General features: G+C 42.4%; 2 protein-coding genes across 6 annotated transcripts in view; both read left to right on the forward strand.

Annotated features, from left to right (window-relative positions):
* The window catches only part of grid2 (glutamate receptor, ionotropic, delta 2), a 262,360-nt gene extending 256,686 nt beyond the window's left edge, over nucleotides 1–5,674 (forward strand). The window contains exons 17-18 of one of the 5 annotated variants that reach the window (XR_015065893.1): nucleotides 280–1,163; nucleotides 2,805–2,940. Coding sequence is in view for 3 of the 5 variants with exons in the window: in XM_085910345.1 (XP_085766471.1) it covers nucleotides 2,805–3,260 (456 nt within the window). In the remaining 2 variants the exon portion in view is untranslated. Of the gene's footprint in view, nucleotides 1–279 lie in introns of all 5 variants that reach the window. The other 4 variants (XR_015065894.1, XM_085910345.1, XM_085910346.1 and 1 more) reach the window with 4 other exon arrangements.
* A 3,620-nt stretch (nucleotides 5,675–9,294) lies between these two features.
* On the forward strand, nucleotides 9,295–11,082 carry atoh1a (atonal bHLH transcription factor 1a). The gene is made up of 2 exons (XM_085910582.1): nucleotides 9,295–9,466; nucleotides 10,376–11,082. The coding sequence occupies exons 1-2, from the start codon at nucleotides 9,295–9,297 to the stop codon at nucleotides 11,080–11,082; spliced, it is 879 nt and encodes a 292-aa protein (XP_085766708.1).
* Nucleotides 11,083–19,937: the final 8,855 nt, after the last annotated feature.

A 19,937-nucleotide genomic window follows, 5' to 3' on the forward strand; every position in this document is an offset into this window, starting at 1 on the left:
GACACAGGTCGAGCTGCTTCGCTGCGTGCGCTGACTGACTGCCGTGTCTCTCTTCTCGCTCACCCCCCACCTGTCTGTTTTTCTCCTATTGACTTCCTCTTTGCCACCTTATCATCCCGCCATCTGCCTGATCTCATCTGTCACTCATCTCCTCTTTGTCTTTGCTCCGTCTGACCGATTTTACGTTTCATCTCCTCGCCCGACACGAACGCTAACAAACACATTGGTACGAAACCTGGATGGCTTTCCCCTCGCTCCACGCATGCAACCGCACACCAGAAGCAGGCAGACGGGCCGTCTGCCAGGCAAGCTGCCGAGCCCTGCCCTCACAACCCCAACGAGCATCTCGTGGTCCTGGGCTCTCAGAGCCAGAACCAGACCTCCAACACTTGCAACGCCACGGCCCCCGCTTCAACCCGTTACCAACCCCCGGCATGCTGTGACATTCCCTGCGCCCTGATCGTGCAGCACTCCTACGAACCCAACAACCCCTCTGAGCTCACCCCCAAAATGCGAATGACCACCTTCACCACCTCGCCCCCCACCCCAAGGTTATACATACAGTAGACCAATTAAGTAAGAGCATGCATGCGGATGCTTAAAGACTCATCGTGAATGACTGAACGGCTTCAGAGCAACTGATCCGTTCACGTCACTGTGTGCGCAATGCGGCCTTTTTGCCTTTTGATGAGGCTGACCCTCTAGGGAGAGTAAAAAAAAAAAAAAAAATCACCTTACATCTTTACTCATCGAGTTCAATGCGACACTTTTGCACATAATACTTGATTCACCAAAGTCATGCCTTTGCTTTCTAATCGATATCAAAACTGTGGATTACGTGCTGTAGGTGCAGTCAGAATGCTCCACGACACCCTTTCACTCGCCCCTCCCCTCATTGTTATCCCCAAAGTCCCCTCTCTCACAGACAGCAGATCGTGATTGACTTTTTCTCTTCCACGTCCATTCATTTTGTTATCGTAGCAAGTCTTCTTTGTTTGAATTGTTCAGTGTGTGTATGACAGTGGCAGGAAAAGCATTAGTGCCCTCCCGTCCTCTCCTTCCCCCAACTGACCCTTCTTTAGATGACAATGGGGGGGTGCCAATGTTGGTCCATGAGCTTCAAATGATAGCCCCTTCCAGAATCTCTTGACCCAAAGGACACGGTCAGTAAATTTGTCTTTTCCCTCACGACTCCCTTTACTTTTTTTTTTTTTTAACCTTCCGGTATTTCCACGGTGCCCCTATCGACCACCTAAACCAATATGACACCCCACACTTTTCGCCACCTCCCTCTGTGAGCCTTAACTCACAGAAATAAAAGTCCCCCCCCCCCCCGCAGCCCTTGTTCCCCCCTCACTTCATTCATTGCAAAGTGCGCCATCCCGCAACACAGCGGCATGAAACACCTCTCACTTCAGTGTCATCATCCTTAGCTCTTGTTAAGTTAAATTGATGTGAACATGATTAGATACATGTTCATAAGTTTTATTTCATATAATGAAGCTAATTATTGTCGCTACTTACGACCTTTGACTGAAAGGGTAATGAGCTGCAGTGGACCCTCCAAAGTTGAAAACAATTCCATGGCACTCTTTGACTCGCAAGTTGTACTAATTTAAAAAAAAAAAAAAAAACCTGCATAGGAAATAGTGATTCATTCGTTGCAGACTAAAACTGTCGGCATCATGAAACTAATTAACTGTACAGTTGATGTTTATTTAAAAATGTGAATTCAAATTACTTTTGAAGACCTGAAACACACAATCAAAAGTGTTTGTAGAGTGATACGCTTATTTAGAGCCATTTTTGGTCCTGCTGGATTTAACAACAGTGCATTGAACAATTTCAGATTTTTGGCGTCGACTATAAAGCAGTGAAATTTAAATCAATGAATCATTGCCGTCATTGATTTATTTTTGTGTGTGTGTGTGTAGTACAGCTCAAATTTTGTTTTCGCCATAAACCAGTTTTACATTATTGGACATAATATCTTGGAGAGTTTGACTTTGGAGGTTCCATCGTACATCACAAGAAGCAATTAATAAATCATAGAGGAAAATAGTCCAACTGGATCTGGAATTCCTATGAAAATGAGATGTTGCTCTCAATGGGAATTCTGCAGTAGGGTGGCCTTGTGATATAGAGCAATGTTAATTATTTCTTTTCGTTCAACCATTGTATCGGTGTAAAGCTATCGTGTAAATGTGTGTCGTTGTTGTTTGCGTTGGAATCACAAAGCACAAACATAGCACGGCACAGCGGCGCCCATGTGTTTTTGCAAAGTATTCCAGCTTCTGCACGCCTTTAGAGACTTTGTAGAAGTGTTTGTATGTTCCTTTCTCTCTCTCTCTCAGTATCCTGACCACAGCTATCCCTCCCTCCATCTTTCCCTTCCTCTTCTTCTTCACATCACCTTCATCACGACACGTAACAATCACCTCGATGGCAACTTGCGCCCATTGGCTCACCTCTTCTCCTTTTTCCCGCCGCTATGATTGTTGTCCATTTTCTACTTGTTAAATGGATGACGTCCGGTACTCATCCCGGTCTTGTCTTCTTTTCCGATTCCTCCCCTCCCAACTATTTTTATACTCTTATCTTATCAAACCTTCCATTTTCAATCGCCTTTGTTTGTTTCCTATTTGTTGGAACTGTTCCTTGAATCTCTCCAATTCTTTACATTTTACATACTTCTCAACTTTCTTTGTTTCTATCCCTCGATTCTTTTTGGACCATCAACCGTCACGGCCTTCCGTTCTCCATCCTGCTCGCCCTCCCCTTCGCTCCCCCCTCTCCACATGCAGGACGATAAGGAGATCGACCTGGAGCACCTACACCGCCGGGTTAACAGCCTGTGCACAGAAGATGAAAGCCCCCACAAGCAATTCTCCACCTCTTCCGTCGATCTGACGCCCCTCGAAATGGACGCTCTGCCCGCCGCCCGCCAAGCCCTGGAGCAGATAAGCGATTTCCGAAACACGCACATCACCACCACCACCTTCATCCCCGAGCAGATCCAGACCCTCAGCCGCAGCCTGTCCACCAAAGCAGCCGCTGGGTTTTCCGCCGGCTTCGGCGGCGCCGGCAGCGTCCTCCAGGACCACCGGACTGGTGGGGTGGGGCCTTTTAGGCAGAGGGCCCCCAACGGTGGCTTCTTCCGCAGCCCCATTAAAACAATGTCCTCCATCCCCTACCAGCCCACAGGTCCGGGACCTAACTTTGGATATGGCAACGACCCAGACAGAGGTACATCCATCTAAGTGCGGCGTGATGGTTTGGTAGGAAGAGGCAAGGGGGAGGGGGGTGGGGGGGTTATGAGCCGATGGGGTCATAAAGCAAACAACGCTACGGTAAAGAGTCGAGCGCTTAGACATACCTGTACATAGTAACTTTTATGTTTTCAGTTTTTGCTTGGATGATTCCATTTTGTATGAGGAGGCGGGAGGAGGCGGGGTTCTGCTCGGACATTCGGTGTAGGTGCAAATGGGACAGGGTCCACGGAGAAATGATATTTTTGCTTTAATGGTGTTATTCTTGTGATTGTTCGAAGGGAGACTGTGTGTGTGTGTGTGAGAGATCTTTTATGTTCCCGAAACATGAGGACTGCCTATCTATAAAAAAAAAAAAAAATAAAAAAAAACTCTTGTATTGCTCTCCTGCACTCCAGCTAGACTTTGATGGTGGTCTAGTTCGAAAATAACGAACCTATACGAGTCAAGTCTCAATCCCTAGCAGAGCACTCGGACACAGGTTTTATCCAAAAGTCGGAGTTCGTGCCCAAGTATCTCTCTCTTGCTTTTAAAATGCTCCATCATCTCTTAAGAGGATGTCTACAAGCGGATCAATGGGGGCCGGATATCGGACAAGGGAACAAATGCAAATAGCTTGCCAGAGACGTTTTCACCTCCCTAAAATGGTGCATCTTAATGACGCTGTCGAAAAATCACATCCGTCATTAATGGTGCGTCGGCCTGAAAACGAACATGTCCATTCTTTGATGCACATTGAAGACGCTTCGTGAAGCCCACTGCACTGCACCAGTGCCCACAGACCTGTAAGTGATTGTATGTGGAGCTGACGCCTTTTTTTTTTCTTTTTTTTCTTCCCCCCCCCCCCCTCCACACATGGTGTACTGTATTATCTGCTTTTCAAGTCATGGTGAGACCTTTTAATCAGACTCTTCAGAAGGGTGAGGAAAGAAAACAAAAAACTATCTATGGAAAAGGATTTCAATGCTTATTATATGTCTTTTTATGAGATTTGTTTTCAGGAAAAAAAAAATATTTTAACACGTGGAATGTGTTTTTGGTCAGGAAATACAAAAAAAAAAACATTGTTCTAAACTGTCTAATGTTTTGAACTACTTAAATGAGTGCTGTAGTCTGTTGTTTTGCTTCATGCGTCATTCAAATCTTACTTTTCCATGTTTCAAGTCCATTTCAAGTCCATTATTCCGTTTTTATCAGTTGTGATGGGTTTTGTTGAGGGGAGGCCACTGCGACAGCATTTTCAGAACAAGCCTTTTGTGCGCCAACTAAGTTGCTGTACCCACTTTGCAACTGCCAGTCAAGCCCCAAATGTCCTCACGTAACGGAAAACACCAATAAGCGGATGATTTCGGAATATCATCATCTCCAGTCACGTTAAGTGTACTCTTTCTATGACTTGTTTTTAAAGTGCCAATTAATTCCAACAAGACCATTAAGGTGCATTTTGGTGGTGACATACAAAGCATTTTGTGCGGCTTGGCTCGGTTCAGTCGTGTGCCAACCAGTTTTCATTGACACTTAATCGATAATGTTATAGTTATTTAGAGCATTTTTTTCTGTTTATCGTAAGAACTAAAAACGTTGTGCATAGAGAACTTGGTCCAAGCCACATTGTTTAGAAGCAAGCCTTCTTAGGTGTTCTTTTCTTATATTGTTAGGCTGCAGTATGGCTGCTGAATGGTAAAATAGGACACAGACATTTATAAAAGTTTTATTTAGTATAAATGAAAGACATTATTAATGGGGAAAAAAATGTATATTTTACATGTTGATGCTATTTTTGTTAAACAAAATGGAAACTATCATGATGAGCTTTTGTTTGTTTTTCTCCTGTCCCCTTTCTCCTTTTCCCCGTCCCACCAGCGTTTCCCAAACTTTTTCCAACTCAAGACCCAAAGGGAATTTCTCTTACGAAAATGTATTGCCATCAATGTGAATATGAATTGACTGATTACTCATCAGTCGGTTTCGGACAAAATCTAGACCTGCAACCTATTTTGGGTCCCAACGCTGAGTTTGGGAAACCCTGCCTTACATAATCAACATTAATCCTTTTGCTTACATCATTCTCAGTTGATTTGAATTTTTTTTTTCTGGCTAAATAACAATTGGCAAGTTATTCATTAAAAAGAAGCATGCACAAACTTGCATCCGTTGACATTTTTGTATTTGATTTCACATAAAACTACAGATTTTACTTGATAAATTTCCAAAATAATAATTATAACAAAAAAAGAAAATATGATGTACAGTATTTAAGATAGGCCTATTTTGTTGTATGTGTTGCATATTATTCAAAAACTGAACAAACCGGGGCCTCTGTTACAGGTGGCAAAGCTTTCTGTGTATAATTTGTCTAATAAACAGATTTTCTACAGTGGGATGGTGAATGTTGTTCTTGTAAAGACAACCCGAATGGGGATTTTTCCGTACAGTATCACAATGCCGTGAATATGAACAACACTGGCGCTTGGTGAGAATTGGCCACTAGATGTCAGCAGAGGCAAGTATATGAGCATGGAACTAAAAATATTGTATATACAGGTTTGGTTTTTGATTTTTGATTTTTTTTTCATTTCCAATGGAAAGGCATGGTAGCAGCTTGAGGCATTCCATTTAGCAGTTGCTGGATCTCGAGGTAAGTAAACATTGTCTCTTAACGGACTAAGTTGACTTCAAGGTTTGACACAAGTTTGCCACAACTGAGAATGGAAATTAGATCAAGATTAACGTTTTATTAGATATGAGATTGCATTGTATTCTGAATGTTGTTTTTTAGTTGAAAAGTCCAGATCTACAATTTACTGGTTGTCTTTAAACCATTTTTTCTAAGTTTTATAATACACATGAACTAACTTAAGTTAGTCAGTTAAGGAAGTCAGCCCCAAACATTTTCTTTGTAATAATATATTCTGTGCAGCCCAACCAGGCAAAACATTATGTTCCGATTGTTGTTTTTCATGTGGAATGTGAATTAAACATGCCAAATCCACCGTTTTTTATCCATCACAGGGGCAGGTCATTTTGATACAGTTGCCAGGTCTCAGGTCACAACCAATCCCGGCTCAACTTCACCCAAAAAATGGTAAGTGTAAATCAATTCCAACAGTTCCAGTAAGCTTTTTCTGACATGTTATTGTGCCAAATTGGAATATGATACAAAAAATAAGTTTATGGTACATGTCACAATTTCCTATATGTGTTTTGGATATTTTGTACATTTTTATCTCCAGTGAAACATACTTTTGTGATTTATCCTATTTCATAGCCCTTCAAATGGTGAGTTATTAAATTCTTTTTTTTTCTTCATCATATAGTCGACAACTTATTTGTACACTTTTGAAAACATCACCTGTGCAGTTAGTAAAAGTTTTGTTTGGGCGACAGTTAGCTAATTGAACAGATAACGTTGAGATTTGGCTTCCATCGTTATAAATTAAATGTAGGAGTAGTAATTATCATGATTTGTAATAGGAGAAAAATGCCCACTGCTTCATTATACTTAATTATTTCTTTGTATGAAAGAGGTCAAATTTCTCCTATTTTAGTTCAGTCCCATGGGCTGTTCCCTGTGGGCCAAGTCACAGTTAACCACATCCCAGGCTTGAGGTCCCTCTCGTGCGCCCCCTCACTTCAGCCGCGTGCCTGTCGCATCTCTGTCTCCCGGGAGACCAGCATGGAGAGCGGCAGCACGCAGACTCCTCTCCCCGGCACTGGAATGATGGAAGCCCCCCCCACCCCCTTACTCCCTTCTCTCATCCCCTCCTATAGAGGGGACGCCACCCGTAGGCATGACCAATGGAACATAGAGTCTCCATTGTGTCAACGACACTTTAATAATGGCCGCCTACAATATCCAACCTGTCGGTAGCCTCAGGAGCCCAACCCGGCCCCATTGGGTGGGGGGGCTTGTAGGTGGCGAGAGGGGTGAACGCTCGGCGCCAGAGCGACATCCCTTGTGATGGATGCATGAATAAAAAATATATGGATGGAAGCCTACTTGCAGGATATTCCCATAATATGTTTGCAACCGCTATCTGCGGTGCACTCCCTTCCTCTTGAGACACATTCATCAGCTTCTGTCGTTTTTCTCAACTTTTATTTTACAACATACAACTTACATTTAGGAAATGCACCACCACAAAAATAATACCACAAACAGAATAATAATTTATTTCGTTTGGAGACTGTTCACGAACCCAAATGTTCTGGAATCAAAGACAGGTTTCCAGTTGAAATGTATGGAAGCAGATTCAATCCGTTCTAGCCCCAAAATGATTTTTTTTTTTGTGTATAGTAAATGATAAATACATTACAATAAACAAGTGAAAACATGTTATAATGAAGAAATAGCTTGCTATGTTCAGAAGAAAAAGAACCCAACAAGAGCTCTGCTTTATTAATTTCCAAACTATACTGCAGATTAACACTGTATTTCATAAAATCACCCATTGGCTTTTGCTCATGGGACAGCTCATCCAGCTGTTTCTGTGATGACTCAGATGCCACAAGATAGCGCCAAAGCCCTGTCTAGCATAGAAAGTAGTAATTGGTGACAAATAACTTCTGGTGCAGTACGTGTCAGCCAGGGGATGAAGATCTTTGTGTTTTGTTGGAGGTTATGGGAGTCTCCTCCATCTATATTGGGAATCAAACATGTTTAAGGGATCTTAATTACTTTGTTGTTATTGGCACAGATGGATACATTGTTTTAGATAACAACTGATGAGCTTTCACAGCTCACTGAACGTGTCAAGGCACAGCGGTTGGGAATGAGAGAGCTACTGTATTCAACATCCTTAATTGAGTGTGCTGCAATTAGACTAAATAGTCCACAATTAGTTCACGGTATCATTGGCCACGCTGCAATTTAAAATGTGCTGCTTTGATCGCTCTTTTACACTTTTGGCTTCTTCAGTGTGATGATCACATTGATTTGCATTATTGCAGGTTTATACACACACACACACACACACACACACGCGTGTGTCACTATGGAACCCAGCTCATGTTTCTGAAGCCTCCCGTGAAGACCCGTACACCCAACAGGGCGTTCCGAGGCTGGGATCAAAAGGGTTGCGAAGCGCGACAAAAGCCAATTGAAATTGGAGATGATAGAAGGGAGCAACGAGAAAGAGAGCGATAGAGTGCGAAGCCGTGGAACCATTTGTGTCCCCCTATCCCGTCCCATCCCACGCGTCTTTTTTAATGGAATATTTTACTCGCATATTATAGTCAACCTCCAGGACTTTACCTACCTATTTATTTATCTATTTATCTATTTATTTATTTAGTGCAGTTCATATCTCTTTTGTTCAGACTCCTGTATATTTTGGATGTAATTCCACTATCGACTGTTAGATGGCAGCACTCTTTCATTTGAAGGTGTGTATTAAACTGTTGTAAGTACAAAAAAGAAATAATTTCAAATCACCTTTGTTTTTGCTGAAGATCATTAATCAATCCTCTTTACGCCTACAAAAAGCGACATCCAAACTTGAGCAGTACTATACTTGCATTAAATACTCTAGGCTCATGAATATAAAAAAAATGCTAAACGATTAAGTACGGTGGAAACTGAGCTTGCCTCCTATGTCTGAACCTACTGTATCATTGTTAAACCAGGCCCGTGACACACATGGTGCACACTTCTCACCTAAAACCGTGCACGTGTGTACTCTGCAGGGGGTTCTGCAGACCCCCCCCCCCCCCCCCCCCACTTCTATAATGTTATATAAACAGCCCAACTTGGAGGGGGGGGGGGGATGAAAGTGTCTTTTGAGGCTTTATTTTCTGCCCCTCCACATGATTTGGGGCGTCTTCTCATTGGTCGACTACACGCGACCTGCGCGAGGAGGGGGGCTGCGAGACGCGTGCCGCCTTTTAAACGGACGCCGCGTCTCCAGACACCCAAGACACGCGACCTGCGCTCCTCCTCACGCAGCGCGGAAGCCAAACAGTTCCCGGTATCGTGTTTACACCACCACCACCTGTAGGAGTGATTTGCGCGACGTGGGGGAGAAGCATGGACGTCTTAAGCGTGGCAGACTGGTGTCAAGGCGCCAAAGAAGCGAGCTATGAAAATGACCCACGCGACTGGCTCGTTCCCGTGCAGCCCTCCGGCACCTGCGACACACGCGACTCTTCGGCGGACTACCTGGGACATTCGCCCTGCTCCAGCACCGGCTCTTATCACGGTGAGACATTCTGCTGCTTGTATGCACATGCAAACTATTGTGATGAGAATTTATGCCGCGTGTAGACACTCATCAAATTGTTGTAAAACTTTTTTGGAATGTGATCCGGAAAACTTGTTAACTGGGATGCTCGAAGAGGTCAAGTTCCTGTGGTGCAATTCAGAAGATGGGGAGTTTGACAGCTAGGACAGGGATAATGCAGTTTTTTATAGTGCGTGCCAGAAAGTTTGGGGATTAGAAAGTTCAAGAAAAAGTTAAAAGTTATTGCCGTGCATTTCTGGAATTTTTGAAATGTAGAATAAGTGAAAACATAAACTTGTCAGAAATTCTAATTTGTACAGAAAAACAGAAAGTTGGGGCAAGTCCATTTAACTTATGATGGAGCTGTAAATTTAATTTGCTAGATAGCTAGGGAATGTCTGATATGATGTTTGTTTGTTTGTTTGTTTGTTTGTTTGTTTGTTTGTTTGTTTGTTTGTTTGTTTGTTTGTTTGTTTAGCCTTTCATACTTTATTCAAAGAACAGAGAAATTAGAAAGCTATTGACCCGGTAAAGTATGGTGCGTTCCATAAAACTAGAAAATTGTAAAGCTTAAAAAGTTCGTGCGGTGCTTTGCTTTTCGGTAAAGTAGGAAATTAGAACATTAAGTGAAATTTAAGTGTAGTGTTCCGCAACTATGGGCTAACGGTAAAGTTCAATTAAAATGTGGATAATCTTAGGAAAAATGCCTGTAAGTCTATGACGTTACTTGGAAAAAAATGTTAAAATAAATTATTGTACTTTTTATTGATGTAGTCAGCCAGGTTAATTGTTTTTCCCTACTTGTTAGTGGTCCGCAAAAGGTGCAGAGGAAAATGATGTGACGTCACAGGGATCCGATAAACCTGAAATATTTTCCTGCTGTTCCAGAAAGTGGTTCACCGTCCTCGGCGGGTCCCCCCAGCCCTCCCAGCTACCGAAAATCTGCCAAGGGCTCGCTCAAAGTCCGGGACCTGTGTCGCTTGAAGGGCTTGGTGGTCGCTGGATCCGAGCAGGACGCATCCGCCCGGCAGAGGGCCCCGTCCAGCAAGCCAGCCAACGGGGTGCAGCGGCAGAGACGCGTCGCCGCCAACGCACGGGAGCGGCGGCGCATGCACGGCCTGAACCACGCTTTCGACGCTCTCCGTAATGTCATCCCGGCTCTGGATAACGACAAGAAGCTGTCCAAGTATGAGACGCTGCAAATGGCACAGATTTACATCAACGCCCTAGCGGAGCTCCTGCAAGACCCGGCGTCATCTTCGTCCGCCTCCAGTCCGCCAAAGAGCGACCTGGCGCCGTCGCCTTCCGCAGGATTTGACGGCGGGGCTCCGCAGTCGCTGTCACAGCCGAGGGTCAACTCCTCCGAGGGCCAGCTGGCAGCGCACATCGATGCCATGTCGCTGCGAACCGCCTTCGACGACGTCTCGTTCCCCGCCTTGCAGGTGGATGAAGTGGCTGGCTCCCCTTCGGTGGGGGGGCCGGGTGGACGCGTGGACTCGCCCCGCAGCGACGGCGAGTTTTCCCCGCACTCCCACTTCAGTGACTCGGATGAGATGGCTTTGGAGGAGGACGAGCTTCACACCGTCTCTTTCTAACATATTCTCACAAAAATATCTATATATTAATACCACTTAAGTCCGACAGTATCAACCAAATTGTTCTCAAACAGTTTTTAAACAATTATTTCTTTGTGACATATTAATTTGGTTCATGCCAATTTGAAGTTGCCAGGCGTCACCGCCATTCTGTCCCCACTTCAACCAAAAATAAGCAGTCCAGTCTCTCACTAAATAGTTTTTACTATCATGTTTGTATATTGTATTTTACTATTTTGTTTGCAACTTCAAAAGTTCACCATGTGCACTTTAAAATTTATGTGTAGCCTAAATGAGCCAGGGGCTTGACAAATTATTTTTATTCCACACCACAAAACATGAGTCATAATTTTGCTTGCTTGTAGCATAGTGCTGCCAATTCTAGAGCCTATTTAATGTAGCCATCATTGCTGCCTTCTTTTTTTTTGTACTTTGCTCTTTTTTATGTGTGTCTTTTGCTTTCACTGGATGAGATTAATTGACATGTGTATTTATTGTTTTGTTTTGATTATAGTTTTTTTTTTAATACATAGTTAACTTTTCTGGAAAAGTTATACTTTTGCCATTCGTTGTTTGTTCATTTGATTTTCAAAATAAAAAGCAAACAAAAAAATGTTCTTGTTTTCAACGCTTTGTAGAAATGATGCTAACCACGTACAAACCGATATAATGATTACTTTTAAAGGTAGAATAAATAAGGTTAAAGTCGATTTGTTACCAGATGAAATATACAAAAGACTTCATTCAAACTCAATAAGAAATTACTAAGTGGTGCTCTTCGGCTTTACATCTTGTGCATAGTTTTTGAATGCTGTTTTTGTTTTCTGCAGTGTTGCAAACTTAAGTAAATTGCAATAAATATAAAAGACATTCCTACATGCAAGGCCCCAAAATCAAAACCTGAAACTTAATGTCTTTGTCATATTTTGTCTTCATTTGCAAGATGCGAAAACATTAAATAAATAAATAAAAAATAGCAAAAATCCTTAAATTACAATATGTCTTGAGTTTGAGTACTGGCTGACTTTGAATGCTATATCTCTATTGTGTCTTCTTTTTAGAATATTAAAAACAAATTAACAAAGAGCACAACTGCAACGTAATTTAAATGGTAATCAAATCGGAGTTTATAAGTATTTGAGTTGAACAAAGTTTAAGATGCTATATGTAGTCTTTGTTTCGTTTGTCTGTTTTGAGATAAAAATGACATTTTATTGGTATTGCTCTTTCAATGGCAATAAAACCTTTTGAAGTGTAGGATACAACAAAGTATATAATCCTTGTGTTAGTTTGTCTATTGTTACGATACTCTGAAAATAATAACAGCTCTAGATTTATACACAATATAGTTGCAACATCATTTTCAATGGCAATGGAAACAGCAAGAATGAACAAACAACCCAGCATGTGACAGTCTTAAGGCCCAAAACAAGTTTGACATCTTAGATCTACCTCCGCCTTGTTATATCGCTTTTATCTCTGTTTTAAATAGTCCGTTTATTTAACAAGGATGTGGTTTACTGTTTTTTTTAAACATCAATTGAATTTACGTGCTCTGTGCAAGTCAGGTGTATTGCGGCAACAATAGAGGCCACGTGGATAATACATCGGTCCCAAAGCGCATCTTTATACTCATCCCAATGAGTTTCAACGGCATATTCAACATTGGATCTCCTCTCTGCTCATATATCGTAAATAAACGTTGCACGCGCTCGCTCGCCATATGCCGTGTATATGCGCGGGCGTGTGCGCACTTGGTGCGTTTACTTGCAACAACTGCGTCGGAAAATACAACGCTTTAACGTTGTACTGTGTTTAACTTTGTTTGGTTTTCCTTCTTTTGTTTTCTTTCTGTGCAGGTCCCCCCGCGTGTTAAATGAGTCTCGCAGAGGAGCGTGCATTCCCGTCGGGCGGCTTTTGTCCGTGCATGCGCCAAGGTGTTGGATGGCCCCCGGAGTGGGAGCTTGCACGCTGTCAGCTGGTGAGCGCCCGCGTCCCCGAGGACACACGCACGCACGCACACGTCGGTTGTCTCGCTCTTTCAGCACAAACAAACATGTGGTCGCATGCACCCTCACCCTCCCCTCCCTCCTCCAGCCATCCCGCTTTCTTTTCACTCCATCTTTACAGCTCATCGCAAAGTTTTTGCCGGGAGTGTGTCACACACCCACTCGCACACGCACGCGCACACGCACCCACATATATACAAAACATAAATAGGAAGAAATTATTCATGAAGCTAGACACGACAACCAATCACATCGCAGCGGCCCCGTCATGGCCTCTTCAATTATTAACTGATGATCACATCTACCGCTTGTATTGGACTCGGATCATATTTCTCAAAACAGCGGCATGGATGTGCACTGTGAGAAAGTATAGTATTGATAGCATATTAAATTATACTGTGTCAAGTGCACTAAAATATGTCAGTCAGTCATGGTACAGAGACGTCAGTATTAATCTTCATTGTATTTTACAATTAGAATCAACACTGCATTAAATATAATAGATATAAGACAAAATTAAAAGATACATGTTTCATTGGACAGTAGTGATATAATTGCAGATGATATTGCATACCAGTTTGGAGTTGCATATTTCTTACATGACAATGACAATATGCACTAAATTAATTATCATCCCTGACCAACAAAAGATTTTGGTTGCGTGAATTTGTGACAAAACCTCAAGTGGTGATGGATTATTATTCAGTCGTATTATGATGTTTCTTATTCAAATTATGCTTGTATTTTGAAGGCATGACTTTTGTCACTGTATTGTAAAAAGTACCCACCTCCGACGCTACACTGTTGCACAATATTTTTGTATTGCTCCCATCGCTTCAAACTAAAATAACTAGGCCATGCTAAACTTGTCTCTAAAAGCTAATTTAGGATCAAAGCGGTGAATGAACAGTTTATGAACAAAGGGGGAGGGAACAACAGGTGGAACGCTGGTCAGGTGGAGGTTACACACGCATGCATTATTCACATTATGAAACGTAACAACCACGCGAAACTGGTAACCCGAGAGGTGCTGCTGTAAGTGACAAAACACATTGTTTCAAGTTACTGTAACTTTAAAACATTTTTCGAACATGCAAAGAAATATATTTTCACTGTTGACTAACAAGGCTTTGTTCGATGCTTCCAATTAATGAGGGACTAAAGAAAGAAAGAAAGAAAGAAAGAAAGAAAGAAAGAAAGAAAGAAAGAAAGAAAGAAAGAAAGAAAGAAAGAAAGAAAGAAAGAAAGAAAGAAAGAAAGAAAGAAAGAAAGAAAGAAAGAAAGAAAGAAAGAGAAAAAAAGCGGCCTCACAGGAGTGGAGCGAGCCGTGTGCTTGTCCAAGAAAGCCACATCCAGGTCTCTCTCTGGGGACCTGAGACAAAAGGCAGAACTGGGCCACAGTCTCCATCTGCTGTCCAATAGGGCAGCGGGTGAGAGAGGGAGGCCGACATGCAGGGGGAATAATGACAGCGAGGGGGAAAACGATGGCACTTTTGTAGTAGGGCTGCAACCCTAAATCCTCATGAAAAGCCATCAAGTCATCATTTGATGCATGACATTGTACATTATTAGATTGGAACCTCAAAATGTGTCATGCAAATTTGAAAGCCAAAAAAATAGGCATCTGAAATTGAGGGGAGGAAAGATACACACACAAAACAGCACAGACTGCAAAAGTTTAACAACTGTTGTTTTTTTTTCCCCGGGGTTTCTAGGTAATGCCACCATAGATGGGTACAATACATGACTAGGGAGGAAAGTGTGATGATAACCATAGAAGCGGAAACTAACCTTGTACAAAAGTGAGCGTGTCCTTGGCTAAAGAAACAATTAGTAAGCCACACTAATGAAAGAAAAATGAAATGTGCTTACAGTATGCTGTTTTAATCTTTAAGTGAAAAAAAACCCTCCCCGCCCGGTCACATACAAACATATTTACACTTCTATGACAGTAAAGAATCTAATTTTTTTCAATGTCACAAAATGCCTGTTTTTGTGATGGTTTCAGCTTGATTCCATAATAGTCAATTGTGAAAATGATTTCTTCCATGTAAAAATGCCAGAAAAAAAGGACAATTGTTGTCAATGTGATTTGAATCGATGTCATTTTAACCAACTGTATAGACAGACCCCCAGTGGGGCCCTCATGACTTCAAAAGAGCATGACAGGCCTCACCTCTCATTAGCAACAGTAACCCAGTATTACTGTATGTTGTGTGGCGTCACCCATGGTGATCACACACAGTGCAGCTGTGAGGCACTGAGCACCTGTCGGATGGCAACAAGTGGCAAGTCAGTGAGGCTATTAATTGTTAATGATGCGTTCGAGTCGTGCAATGTGAGGCTGCTGTGGTGTAAATGGCCCCTCAGTTATCCCACTACTTTTATGCAAGATAAAGTCACAACATGAAAACAGATGGTGCATTTACAATTCGGGAATGGATTGTTCTACTGTCGCCATCAATTGGTGAATATTACATTGTAGTAATTTAACCATAGAGTAAAATAATACGGTGGCGTACTGGTTAGCATGTCCGCCTCACAGTTCACAGGGTGCCGGTTCGATTCCACCGCCGGCTATCCCTGAGTGGAGTTTGCATGGATGGATGGATGGATGGATGGATGGATGGATGGATGGATGGATGGATGGATGGATGGATGGATAAATGAATAGGTCACTCAATTCAACCAACCAGACATACCTAAACCAACCAATGCAATCCAATCCAATTAAAAAGGTGCTTACAAAGATCTTCCAGAGCCAAAGTAATGTCAAAGTTTGAGCAAACGGAAAAGAAAGTCCTGTATAGTAGTGAGAGTGTCCTCCGGCTAAAGGCTTTCCATCTTCTAAAGAGGAGGTGTTAAACTATTTTGACATTGTACATCCTGTGGTCTCTCTACTATAACAAGGCACCCGTGGAATGAAGAGGATCATTTTATCTGTTGGTTCCTTTCCATGAAAGCCGTCTGTGGGCGAAGCAGGGTCGCCCAGCTTTTTTTGTTCCGGCAAGGCTTTAGCTCTTTGTGCGGGCCACCTTCAAAGCAAACGTACATGGACTCGAACATGAGGCTTCTTGGATAACCAGCCCATTCAAACACAGCACAATGGGCCCAGCAATTATCCACAATGCTAGGTGCTCCTCTGGAATACGTTACATGGCTTTCTGTGTATAAATGTGTGCTTGTGTGTGTGCATTTGTGTGTTGAATTGTTTTGAGGATGCGGTGTATCATTAGTGTGCAGAAATTCTTGCATGCATAATGTTCTTTTTTAATTGATTGAGCATCTATTGAAGATGGGGGATGTCTTTATTCAAGTGGGTGATACGACAGGTGATTAAAAGTGTGGTGTCTATTTGGCTATTTAAGTAAACAAAACAAAAGATTGATTGAGTCAATTCATCTTCTTAAGGCACTGCTTTTTTTTTGTTTTTTATAACACGATGGGACCCATAATTGTTTTAGACATGGCATCGACTAGCTCTGGAGCATTCAATAATCCAAATGAAAGATGGCCCAGGCATAGTGTCAATTTGCAGGAGGTGCATTTGTAGTAGACAACCTCAAAAATTATTTTGAGGCATGGCATATATTTGAGGTGTGGCCTTCATTAAATAAAATATTAAATGGGACAAGTTATTAAATAGAGAATGGGGCTACTTTTTTTTTTTTATCCAAGGATGTAACTGGGGAGTACTTCTTATTTGCCTATTGGAGGTACGGCATTCATTTATTGAAATATAAGAGAAGATGTGACAACCCTAATCTCTAAAATCTCCACCTAATTTTACACTCCAACACACAGCAATTGCAGGGTGGGTGTGTGTGTGTGTACTGTACCTTCCAATAGGAAGCACTTAAATTGTAAGACTATTTACTCCCTTTGACACAGTATGTCTTCCAGTAGGGTCAAATTTCCTAGGCGTGCGTTCGGTCCTCCTCCTCTTCTTCCTTCTTCCTCACCCAGTAGAAAAAATTTCACCATTCAAGCCAGAATCTTTCGGAAGTGATTTGGCTGCAGGCGCTTTTTTGTCTTTTTTACACCTCGGAACATGAGAGCGATGTAAGAGTGCAGGAAGGTTGCGGCTTGTACATGTGCCTGTACGCACACGCGCACACATTCATAAATCATCATCTGAGCGGTCATTTTCACCACTCTGTTGATCAGATTTAATGTGAAACATTCAATTACTTTGACACTTAGCTCTCCGGGGAATTCAGTAGTATTTAGTTTGACCACCGATGATTAATTGCATCCAAGATCTTTATTTGAAGTGCTGTATAGATTTCTGAAGAAAAGAAATGGGTAGGCAAATAATTGGGGCAGGACAGTTTTCTAAGGTGCGGCGTTTGTTTATTCTGGCAAATGATATCCAAAAGGAAGATTGGACAGCTAATTAATTGGGGCATGGCCTCTAATAAGGACATTGGTGGTTATATTTCAAGTTTATGATGCAACAGACAATTCATATGGACCCACCATCTGATGTGTAGCATTATTTATTGGAGTCGATTAAAAATATGTTCTATTCATACTAATATTCACTTTTATTTGATGTCACATTTGCACATTTTAACCTGCTGCATTTGGCCCAATTTAAGCAGGCCCTGTTATTGTGGATTAACCTTAACTGGGTGCAAGATGAGAGAGAGCCAGGAGATGGATGAGCTGAGTAAAAAGTCTTCGTTGGTATAAAAAAAAAAAAATGTCAACGAGTGTCCTCTCTTTCTGCTGGTATTGTAGCCCCCCCCCCCCTCCTCCTCCTCTCATGTATCTGCTTTCAGGTGAGGGGATACAGTACATTGAAGCCTTTTTGCTTAGATTTGGTTCCCTTTCAGAGGGGCTCAATTCGCACTGCCCTCCTCCCTCCTTGTCCACTTCCCAGGAGAGACTCGCTCTCAGCCCGGCCATGGGTGGAGCGCCTCAGAGTGGGGCAAGTAGGGAACACACAAGGATATCACTTTCACACACACACACACACACACCAGCCGTAAGAATTGATCATCCTGGCTCAACATGACTTCTAAGCCATCCCCCCATTTCCATAAATCCGTGTTTACTGTGAAAATATATTTTAGGGCTCCCTAACAAGACCTGGTAAAAATCACTCAGTAGGTTCTGGAGGTGAGGGTTGGGGGCTCCCGTGGAGATCAGTGACGCCTCACTGAGCACATCAATCAATCATTCTCTCTCTGACTACCTCTGCACTGCTCTCTTTTGTCTCTCTCGGTATGTTTCTGTCTCCAAATCTCCGTCTCGCCTCCTCGACTTTAATATCTGTCCCCTTTTTTTCCCCAGACAGGACATGGGAAGCACACCCTTTCTTTGACAAAAAAAAAAGTTTTGCATTTCTTTTTTTTTTTTTTACTACCCTGCAGTGGAACTGTCTCCACATCCTATCGAAAAAGCAAATGGGGTTAACTCTAACAAAATTCGGAACAATAATAGAGACAATTGAATAAGTGTCCACTCCCTGCGTAGTCGAGAAGTCGTGTTCAGGCATTGCCCTCATGGGAACCGATGACACCAAATTCAGGACACGCACGTTTACCATTCAGTGTCAATTGTGGCAACATGTGCAATCCTAGACGTCTTTTAACTGACACTCGCTTAAAGTGGATGATGTGAAATCTCATGGACATTTATTTACCTATATTTTACTTCTCCAAAAATACAAGTTGTTTGCCTTTCTGTACAATAAACTAACCCATGTCTTTCTAATGGAACGGGAAAGGGGTGCTCTAAAAATGGCTCAGAATCAGCTCTCAGCACAAAATAAAAGAAATGTAAAAAATCGGAAACAGCTGTTAGCACAAAATAAATATGAATATAAAAATGAATAGAATTTTAAAAAATACAATTACACAATTTTGCAACAAAAAGTATCAGTAGCACATTTTACGCTTGCACAACAGTTTAGCATGTTAATGTCTCCACTTGCAATTAAAACTGCCAGATAAATGATTCCAACCCCTTTACCTCCCATTTGCACATTTTGCCTCCTTTACACTTTTAATTTTCCCCTCCTGCCCTCCACCATCTCAACATCCACCACCTCCTCCTCTTCTTCATCTTCCTCTTCTCCCTCGCCCCATCAGGAGGAACCTAATAGGAAATCAAAGTTTGTGCGGAAAGAATGGAGGTGCGCTTAGCATTACCGTCCCCTGGGTGCGCTGTGCTGAAAGAGGAGTGTAGAAAAGGCTCTATGCCGGCACTGTGCAGGGCCAAGCTTAATGCAACAGATTGTCTTTCGTTTTCCTTGTGCGCTTTATTCAATCTTTTCTCTGAGAATCACACCTGAAACTTTCCCTTCTCCCCCCAACCCCCCAACTCATTGGCTCTTTTTCCTTTTTGGCTTGTTAATGCCTACACGGAAGCCGATTTGAACGTGCGTGCATGCGTGTGCGTGTCCTCGAACCTGAAGCGCATGTTCTATGTGTAGCAATTGACTCCGTGCCCTCTGTAATCTCAGGTATGGAGGTCTTGTCAAGCATGTCAAGGAGCTTTTTGACACAGGCTGCTCCAGCGCATTGATACATATCGACGGAATTGTTCTCCAAGTATCCTCAAACCAGAGAGCAATACACTGATACAAGAAAAGGTACCATACATGGTTGTGCAAATAGAAAAGTGTCAATGTTGAGAAGAGCCCATGTGGAGCCTGGTAGAATTTGGTTTGTCTTTAGACAAGAGCATAATTTCATTTTGACAGACGGATATCATGTAATACACATCAAGTAGAGAAATGAGGCTATTTTGCAGGATCTCTGTGTGAAAGAGTCTGTTTCATGAAGTCTGCTCACCTTTGTAGGGTGCACTTAAAAGCATGCGTGTGTAGGGGAGGGG

Source organism: Syngnathus leptorhynchus, chromosome 4, assembly GCF_054491065.1.
Source record: "Syngnathus leptorhynchus isolate UIUO chromosome 4, UIUO_Slep, whole genome shotgun sequence".
Lineage (NCBI taxonomy): Eukaryota > Metazoa > Chordata > Actinopteri > Syngnathiformes > Syngnathidae > Syngnathus > Syngnathus leptorhynchus.